This window comes from Polyodon spathula, chromosome 13 (genome assembly GCF_017654505.1).
Source record: "Polyodon spathula isolate WHYD16114869_AA chromosome 13, ASM1765450v1, whole genome shotgun sequence".
NCBI classification, from domain to species: domain Eukaryota; kingdom Metazoa; phylum Chordata; class Actinopteri; order Acipenseriformes; family Polyodontidae; genus Polyodon; species Polyodon spathula.
The window spans coordinates 1,106,776-1,117,339 of NC_054546.1; the positions used below are offsets into that span (position 1 = coordinate 1,106,776).

A 10,564-nucleotide genomic window follows, 5' to 3' on the forward strand; every position below is an offset into this window, starting at 1 on the left:
TAACACGGTATTATGTACAAGGCCAGATCACTTGATAAGACTTTAAATAATTAACTGGCGATGACTATTATTTTTATTTTTGCGGTAAAACCTTTTTCCCATAACTTTGTCCCCCCCCCCCCCCCCCCCACATTGCTCAACCTGGTGCCTGGTGTTGGAGGCTGAAGCAGTTGCAGTCATCCTTTGCAGAAAAGGTCAAATGTTTGTTATGTGGTGATATGCTACCCATTTATAACTGCCTCCTATCCAATCTCTCTAAAAGTGATGAGATAATGTACAATTCCCTCCTTTTGCCTGCTATTTCAAATCTGTACATTAAGTGAATGATAAGTTATATAGATTTCTCATAAATTTATATGTTCTCAAAGCACAATATACAATATACCTTATCTCTAAAACATACTCCAATTATATACTGAGCATCAAAAGAAATCACTTATATTTGGATAATATTCACTAGATGTGACTGAAAAATGACTAACTCTGTTTCAGAGCAGGTGCAGCGACTTTTTTTGTGCTGATTAACAAATTACATCATGAAGATGCTGCAGAATGACCTGTCAGTCTTGGGCAGGTGTTGTGACTCTTGGTCTCCCAGTTCATGGCCTGTCATTGATGCGCCAGGTTTGAAATTGCTTGCTGTGAGCACCCAAGATGGCGAGCCACAGTGTGCTGCCCTAGTCCAGCCTCCAACATGCCGATTGCACCAAGGCACTGCTCTCTTGACAGACATGGCACATTGGTTTCTTTATTGCCTTTATTCAAGCTTGCAATTCAACAGCTGAAATCACTCCATATCCAGTGTCCAATTAACTGTCTCACTAATTAGGTGATTATGTGCATACGCTTCAGTTATAGTCACTCAAGCGAGTCATGGTCAAGGATGAATGATTGAGTGATTAAAATGAAATCAAAAACATTTCCCCAATGTCCATCATTTATAAACCTTATTTTTTTCTGAAAAATAAATGTGTTATAATAGTGATAAGTTTCTTTTGATGCTTGGTATATAATCCAATCAAGCCATCATTTTGATTGTGTGGCCTTAGAAATACTCCAGTTTCAGTAGCTCTGTGTATTCTATTACCGTATTCATAAGATCAGGGCAATAAAATGAAGATTTTTTTATTTTTTTATTACCTGTCTTGGCTGGCTGGGTCAGCAAACATAAATTATTTGTATGTTATTGTTCTACTGAGCAGAGACCATTAAAGCTGCTGGCAGGTCATTACAGTATTGACAGAGGCTGAATTTTGTATTTATTTTTTAAAATTTTTATATAACTTCAGTTTTATCATTCTATGAAAGCCACACATTAGTGATAAATAATAATATATATATATATATTATATATATATATATATATATATAGTATCATAGTTAACTTTCCAAAATTTTAAATTTTACCGATAAATCGTAATTATATTTTTTTTATTTTTTTTTAATTAATAATATTTTTAAATTGCAATGTTTATATTCCATTTGAGTTGCATATTGTGCATGTTTCCTTTTTTTTTTTTTGGTCCAACGCTGTACCCTAATGTACTATGCAACAGAGGAGTTCTTACTGTGTGTCTTTCTGATAATAAAAACGTACACTTTTCTTTTTAAAGCCAATAAAAACTCTACAAAATACGATGTTAAATTCTGCATCAGTAACAAGCCTCTGAGAAAAAGAAGTAAGGATCTAGTCTGGTGCTTAATTTCAATGCATGTACAATAGGTGGCACTGTCTCCCAAACCATACAAATATTAAGAGGCTCGAATCATTTTAAGAACAGACAAGAATTTTTTTTTTTTTTATTTGTAATAGTTTTTTTTCTTAAAAGTAAGATATACTGCAAGATATTATCTAGACATCTTTCTTTTCTCAAATGCATTCAGCACAGGTGTTTTAATCAGCCACAGCAGATCCCTGTCTCCCTGTCTCTCAATCATACCTTCAGCGGCATGGTTGACGGTAACTGCTCTACGGCTTTCATTCAGCTCATTTCATTGTTGATGCCATGGTCTGGGCTGGCATTCTGATTCCCCCGCTGTGCTCCTTCTGAGGCCAAATATAGGTCAGGCTTTTTATCTATTACAGTCACACAGACTCAGTGATGGTGCTGACCAGTTCAATTTTCATTCACTTCAGCTCTGCCCTTTAGAAAGAGGACACACACACACACACATATATATATATATATATATATATATATATATATATATATATATTATATATATATATATATATATATATATGGATTTCAAATGGTTATAATAAAAATAATTTATAGGTAGAATACGGACTGAGGCCACTGACCTGAAGAGAAAACTGATCGAAGCCACGGATCCTTTTGACTAGATAACTGATCTAGGCAACCCGGAGCAGACTGTTCTTGACGAAATACACAACAGACAAGTGGCCCACTAGGAGAGGTCGTTTCAGATAAGATACTGCCTGAAAATGATTTCCTAGATTGTACTACCTTATCAGCTTTAGTGTAAAGCGAAAGGGCGCTGAACATTGATTCAAGTTCTAATAATGTGTGATTCCCATCAGGATCAGAAGATTGCTTCAACTCTTAAGTCAGGAGAGCAACAATCTCCTCAGCCTTAATGTCCCTTGGATAGAGTGGCTAAACTTCAGCCCTCCACCAATGTATGATACTATTTTTAGCATGAATCCATTTTTTTATTATCATAGTTTTTAAGATCAAAACATTAAACCACAAAACATGTACCGTTTCACAACTGCAATATTGGAAAACAGTCAGTAATATTTGCTCAGTCCACAGAAACTGCTGCCAGAATCTATTTTAAACCCTTTTGATTTCATCCCAAATTTTTGTTACTGGTTCAAACTTTGCAAAACAACATGTGCATCTCTATTTAAAATAGTGTCACCTCATATTTGTTTAGTTTACTTTGCTATTTGGTGAAAATGCCATGTCTCCTTTCTTTATGACCTTTGACCTTGACATGGCTAGCTGCCTCGGGAGCTATAATAGTATTGAAGAGGGGCTTGTAGTGGAGCTGCACAGAACAGAGCTCACCGGTTAGCTGCACAGAACAGAGCTCACCGGTTAGCTGCACAGAACAGAGCTCACCGGTTAGGCACACAGAACAGAGCTCACTGGTTAGGAGCACAGAACAGAGCTCACCGGTTAGCTGCACAGAACAGAGCTCACCGGTTAGCTGCACAGAACAGAGCTCACCGGTTAGGCACACAGAACAGAGCTCACTGGTTAGGCACACAGAACAGAGCTCACCGGTTAGCTGCACAGAACAGAGCTCACCGGTTAGGCACACAGAACAGAGCTCACTGGTTAGGCACACAGAACAGAGCTCACTGGTTAGGCACACAGAACAGAGCTCACCGGTTAGCTGCACAGAACAGAGCTCACTGGTTAGGCACACAGAACAGAGCTCACCGGTTAGCTGCACAGAACAGAGCTCACCGGTTAGGCACACAGAACAGAGCTCACTGGTTAGGCACACAGAACAGAGCTCACCGGTTAGGCACACAGAACAGAGCTCACTGGTTAGGCACACAGAACAGAGCTCACCGGTTAGGCACACAGAACAGAGCTCACCGGTTAGGCACACAGAACAGAGCTCACCGGTTAGGCACACAGAACAGAGCTCACTGGTTAGGCACACAGAACAGAGCTCACCGGTTAGGCACACAGAACAGAGCTCACTGGTTAGGCACACAGAACAGAGCTCACCGGTTAGGCACACAGAACAGAGCTCACTGGTTAGGCACACAGAACAGAGCTCACTGGTTAGGCACACAGAACAGAGCTCACTGGTTAGGCACACAGAACAGAGCTCACTGGTTAAATGCAGAGAACAGAGCTCACTGGGTGTCGATAAATAAATAGAGTAGGGGAGTGGTTGGTTGTTCCACAACAAAAATACATCTAAACGTTATCAGGGTTGATCAATTTATTGGTGTCAATAAAAAAATAATAATATTGGCTTACTATAAAGGAGTTTTTACGCTTCACTTAGCCTGAAGAAATCAGTCTTAAATTGTTGATAAAACAGGTGTGAAATTGGTTTGAAATATAATTTAGCTTGTCTATACTGTATGTCAAATGTCATGGGTTACCCTTTTGAATACTCTTAATTACTGCTTTTACTGTCTATCTATCTATCTATCTATCTATCTATCTATCTATCTATCTATCTATCTATCTATCTGTCACATCATTGATTGCAGTATAATGGTGTAAAATATCTAATAAAAGTTGGAGCATCCCTTACTGCAACTGCAAAAGAGGAAATTAAGTACCACTGTGGGGTGTGTCTTAAGAAACAGCGAGTGTTACAAGTTGCCACTAGCAATCCCATTATCTTTGTATTGAATCACTAATGTATCTGTCCAGTGTTTCAGTACAGTATTATATTTCGATTTAAGCAACAGGACAGGTCAGCCCAAGTTCATCACAATGCCTTGTTGTCACCCCCACCTCAACAGCCTTGTTATCTCTGAAGAGTCAGGCAACACTAGATAGGCCGTTAGGAAGCTATCGAGACTTATCTCAGTGAGGTGTTAATGGCACCCATTAGCAGACATCAAACATGAGGTTCTGCAGACTCCCACAGGAAAAAAATCAAACACAAAGATGTACATTAAAAGAAGTCCATTATTGCACCTTAACAAATAATAATAATCCTCCAAGAAGATTTGTAAAACAGGTACAGTGCAAAGCAGAGCTGCAGAAAAGAGCCGTACCAATGATGAGAGGGGCACAGATAAACTTGCACCGCCCTACCGCTAAAGCAATACAAAAGACTCAGACAAAACCTGGAAACTGACACAGGTAATAATCACAATTACAGCAGAGCATTAGTGTTGTTTTAAAAGCACCATGTGTGACTCAAAATTCATCAGCGGGAGAGGCTGTGCAGAAATACAAGAGCACCAAGAACTTATTCTACTATTACATTTTATTAAAGCTTTAAAAAAAAAGTAACAAAGAAGCCCCTCTATGTGTTTCTTTAAAGCTTTTTTTATCTGGTACTTTTTTATGTGTTACTGTCAGGATAGTGACGCCATAATTAAAACATGATCCTAGTGCTGTGTTGGGTTTCGATGAGGAGTCCAAGCTGCCACAAGCCTATGTATATTGTTGTTATATGTGTCTAGTTTAAAGGTGTGGGCATTCCCCTGTTCCCTGAATCACCCGCAGTGGCTGGAGCAGTTTATAATCTGTGTATCCTCCTGCCCAGAGCAGATGTTCAATAGGATTTAAGACAGCAGATACAGAACAAACATGTATGTCAACTATACACACAGGGCATTTCAATCTTTATGTGACTTGTTTTATTAGTTAGCAACAAGCTTGCATGTTATTTAAACAATAGCTAGTAGCTTAAATAGATTTGTTGCTTAACTGCAATACCTAAGAAATGTAACAAACAGCAAGGTCTTTAGCAGACTTCTACAACACGTATTCAGTAAACTGTCATGCACACAGCCTCAGTATTTCTGCAGAGCTGACATACAAATTTAGAACGCTATGGATCTGTTACAATAGAATGTTCCCCCCTTAGATATTTTATAGCTCTGGCAACCAACATCTAGAAGTTTCCATGGTCATATTTACTGGGGGGGGGGGGTTATTTAAGGTGCACCATATGTTTGTATAAAGGGGTATAATGTCAGAACGATGTGTACTATACAGTATATTAAATGATCAATGCATAATTGCCTTTTTAGAATACTATGTAAAAATACAGCCACCTGACTGGATAACAAACATTCCAGCCTGTTTTTTATTGTTCCTATATTTGAGCCATGTAATCAGTATATTAACACCTTGCAGGTCTTCTAGCTGTACATAGGACTTCACTTCCTACCTGAAGCGACCAGATCAGCGTAGTGAGACACGTTGTTGCGTTTCTTTTCTTTCTGTTATCTTATTGGTGATGCAAGCCTAATTCAGAAATCACCCATTGTATTAGATTATTCCTTCCAGCTGTGTATTTGACTTGCTTCGCTAGACAAAGTGGGAAATAGTGATTCAGTGTAATGTTTTTTTTAAAACATTTAATTGTAAAGTGGTAATAAACTTCTAATCATCTGTAAAACCGTTGAAAATGTTTTGTGATTTGCAAACTTGATTTAATTAAACAAAATGTTCTTTGTGTTTTCCACAACGTATATTTGTTATTCCTATAAGAACAGTTTTGCAAATGCATTTTTACTCAGTTAATTCTTGAAAGTAACAGGTAGTTTGTGGCAACAATATTGTAGCGATGTCGGTTCCCGCATCACATAGGGCGAGGAAATCCACACGCAGATGAGTTTGCAGCCAATGCATCTTCCTCGCCTCTTGCGATGCTCGACTACATCGACAAGGGACATTTACTGGACCTGTATCCTCAGTATTATTGACTGACGTCTGTCTTCGACAAGGGACATTTACTGGACCTGTATCCTCAGTATTATTGACTGGAGTCTGTCTTCGACAAGGGACATTTACTGGACCTGTATCCTCAGTATTATTGACTGGAGTCTGTCTTCGACAAGGGACATTTACTGGACCTGTATCCTCAGTATTATTGACTGGAGTCTGTCTTCGACAAGGGACATTTACTGGACCTGTATCCTCAGTATTATTGACTGGAGTCTGTCTTCGACAAGGGACATTTACTGGACCTGTATCCTCAGTATTATTGACTGGAGTCTGTCTTCGACAAGGGACATTTACTGGACCTGTATCCTCAGTATTATTGACTGGAGTCTGTCTTCGACAAGGGACATTTACTGGACCTGTATCCTCAGTATTATTGACTGGAGTCTGTCTTCGACAAGGGACATTTACTGGACCTGTATCCTCAGTATTATTGACTGGAGTCTGTCTTCGACAAGGGACATTTACTGGACCTGTATCCTCAGTATTATTGACTGGAGTCTGTCTTCGACAAGGGACATTTACTGGACCTGTATCCTCAGTATTATTGACTGGAGTCTGTCTTCGACAAGGGACATTTACTGGACCTGTATCCTCAGTATTATTGACTGACGTCTGTCTTCGACAAGGGACATTTACATTTACAGTACATTGAAAAATGTCGTTGTTGCGCTGTTTGAAAGTCAGGGTACAGTTATGCAGTTTGTTGGTGATGGGCAGTAGGGGGCCCGGAAGCTTTCCAGGGGGCCGCAGTGCAACAAACGTCGCCACTGATCCGCAATGCATACATCTGAAATTTACAATTTCACCGTAGCCACACATTTTAGCTCCAAATCTGAAGCAACACGGAGCACCTCCTCTGAACTTTGCAATTGTTTACAGAAATTAGAATCCCTATGCAGATGTGAACGCTGCAGTTCCTTCAATGTTTGGAATCAACCCCTCTATAACTACAATTTGATATTTTTCAGCAGCTCTTCAGTTGGTCATATAATGTATTTATTTGTGTATTTTATCTAGATAAAAATCTGGTTTAAAATCAATGATATTAAAAATATCATTGAAATGTTTGTTATAGATTGGAGCTCAGAAATTATAGTAAATAAATACACGTGATCTTTTATTGTGTTGCAACAATTTATTGCACATCGACCAAATACACGACCATTTTACAACAGTATAAATACTTTGTGACAAAAAATGGAAACGACATACAAATGACAAATTATTGTACCCAGCTGCACGTAAAACTCTACACAGAAAACACGTCATTATTTATAAATTACAGTACTGTATTTGTTTTGTGTTAAATAATGCACGTGGCAATATTGTTTGAAACAACAAATTACAAAACGTAAAGCTTTTTTTTTTTTTTTTTTTTTTTTTTTTTAAACAACAGATATTTGTCTTTACTGGAATTATTACTTCATATTGAATTCATAAAGTACTGAAGCTCACCTCCCACATTTCAATGCATTGTTTAATGCTTTAGGCCATGTTTAATATAAACAAAAGAGACTTCTGTACAATGTGTACAATCCGAGGTAGAAATCTCACTGATACTAACTTTGAAAAAACACCACCTGTAATTATTACTGACCCTTGAAAGCAATTATGGTTTTGTACTGTAGGGTACAGTTTAGCTTGCACTTCTAAGCACAGAATAATGTATATTATTAAGAGCCTGTTAAAACATGCCCGCCACAAAAGCTTTTTTTTTTTTTTTTTTTTTTTTTTTTTTTTTTGCATTACAAATAAATTACGAATCTCCCCCCGTCCCCCCCAAACAAACAGGCGGATGCTGTGTAGAGCGGCTTTGCAGAGCAATTGGATGAACTGAAGCGAATCTTCATGTGTTGGTTGGGTTGGGTACTGCACTTGAGGTAACTATAATTCCGACTCTGAATGCCGAATTTTCTCATTTTTTTCCAGACTGCAGTCACTGCTATCCTGTCCATTGCAATCAGACCACGTCCCAATGAGGCTGGGGTCCAGGGAATTCCTAAAGCCCCCGGAATAGCGCGATAGATCCCCTGAAGGGACATGTAACTTTCTGTCTGCCTGCCTCGGGCAGCACAGCAACCTTTTAAAGGCTTTCCTGAAGTCGGGGCTTCTGCAGTATATTATAGGGTTAAAAGCAGAATTGGCATACCCCAACCAGTTAAAAAACACGAAGAGCTGACTGTCCACGACCTCTGTACAGAACACCTTCACGACGTTGACCAAGAAGAAGGGCAGCCAGCACAAAGTGAAAGTGCCCATGATAATCCCAAGCGTCTTGAGCGCTTTCTGTTCCTTTACTGCTAACAGTTTTGACGGCCTCCTCCTGCTAGGTCTTCCACTGGGGAGAACGGGGTTGTTGTGAAACCTTCCTTCACATTTATCGATCTTCTTCATTTGTTTTTTAGCTTCTCTAAAAACTCTGGCGTAGACAAAGATCATCACCACCAAAGGAATGTAGAAGGAAATTATAGACGAGGCTATGCCATAAGCCTGGTTGGTGACAAAGTCACAGCAGTTGGGGTCTTTGTAGCAGTCGATGGCGTCTGGCTTGTCATCCCTCCACCACTGCATCAGAATGGGCAGAAATGAGACGAGAGCCGATATAGCCCAAACTACACATACGACCCCCTTTGCTCTGGCTTTAGTGAGCACGCTTTGGTAACGGAATGGAGACGTTATGGCGATGAACCTGTCAATTGCAATCACACACAAGGTTTCAATGCTGGCAGTCACACACAGGACATCCACTGAAATCCACAATTCGCATAAGAACGACCCGAAAAGCCAAGTGCCTCGGACCACCAAAGCAGCACCAAAGGGCACAACTAGCAAGCCCATTATTAAGTCAGCACAGGCCAAAGATACAATAAATACATTGGTCAAGGTCTGCAACCTCTGGTTCCTGGCTACTGCAACGATCACCAATACATTTCCAATGACTATGAGCACCACTATCCCAGCCATAAGCGCCCCCATGCCAACAATCCACTGGTCCGAGGCAGGCTGCCCGGGGTCGGCTGCCCCCTGGACGCGGTTGAAATGTTCATGATTCGATGCGTTATTGCAATCTAAAGATGATAAGCCCTCTCCCATGGTGGCTGGCACTCGCTGGGTGAAGGTGCACCGAATCTGAGCTCATGAATGCGCTTTGTGCCGCCTCCTCAGATGTGCGCGCTGCTCGGCTCTCCGCGATCTGCAACTCCTTTCAGGTTTTACTCCGGCAACGGAGCCAAAGCCTTCATGTATCCAGATGACATCACTGAGCTTTGGAACCAATTGAAGTCATCCATCGGACCCCCTCCGCTCCTGAGCTCCGTGTGACAGACACGGCACGTCGAGGGTAGAAGGTGCAAGTGGATTCTTTAGTAAAATCATTAATGAAATAAGTCATGGTTTGTATTTTTTTTTAATGTAATGCAAATGAAACACACATATGGCATTGTGCGAACTTGCAAAACCGATAAAATAGCAAAGGTATCGCACGTTTACGTACATTTAGGTAAGTGTACATTCCCAATCCAATCCTGCATTTTAGAATTGCTTGTCACGTGAATAAAATGTTTTTTTGTGTGTTTTTACGCTTTATTCAGAACACGAGCTCACTTCAGGATGGCGCGTTATTGAAATGTTTGGATGAAACGATTAAGATAAGCTTATTTGGCTAAGGACGTGTGTGCTCGTGTTTTTAGTAAGCAGGCGACTGTATAGCGTTCAGGTAGCGTTTGCAAGAGTGACTTTTTTCAACACTTGTTTATTGCTAAAACCCTAGATAAAGTTGTGCGCGCTTGTATCTCTTGGTTGCTCGTGAACACCTTGTGCTGTAATTAAAACAACTTAAACAAAAATAACTCAGTGCAGGACTCTGTGTCATGAAACACCTGCCATAAAAACGGCGATGACTGTTTTAAAATACCAATTAGTCCCTTACCTTGCACGCGCCTCCGTCATTAGGATTTGAAGAAAGGACTGGAAACAGTGACGTAGGCATGTGCAGCGGTGCAGATTGCCAGGAACATTTTGAGAGTCACTGTGGAGCTGGTAGTTATGCTTTAAATGCGTAAAGTAACACGGCTGCCGAAGCAAGGATAGCTGTCCAGGCTTAACGCTGGCGTGAGTAAGCAAACTGCTCTGACACAGCCACACAGGTAATA

General features: G+C 40.1%; 1 protein-coding gene across 1 annotated transcript; it reads right to left on the reverse strand.

Moving 5' to 3' along the window:
- Positions 1 to 8,136: 8,136 nt before the first annotated feature.
- On the reverse strand, positions 8,137 to 10,311 carry LOC121326155 (beta-1 adrenergic receptor-like). The gene has a single exon (XM_041269341.1). It carries the CDS (start codon positions 9,504 to 9,506, stop codon positions 8,298 to 8,300), a length of 1,209 nt encoding a protein of 402 aa, XP_041125275.1. The 5' UTR covers positions 9,507 to 10,311; the 3' UTR covers positions 8,137 to 8,297.
- Between the last annotated feature and the right edge of the window lie 253 nt (positions 10,312 to 10,564).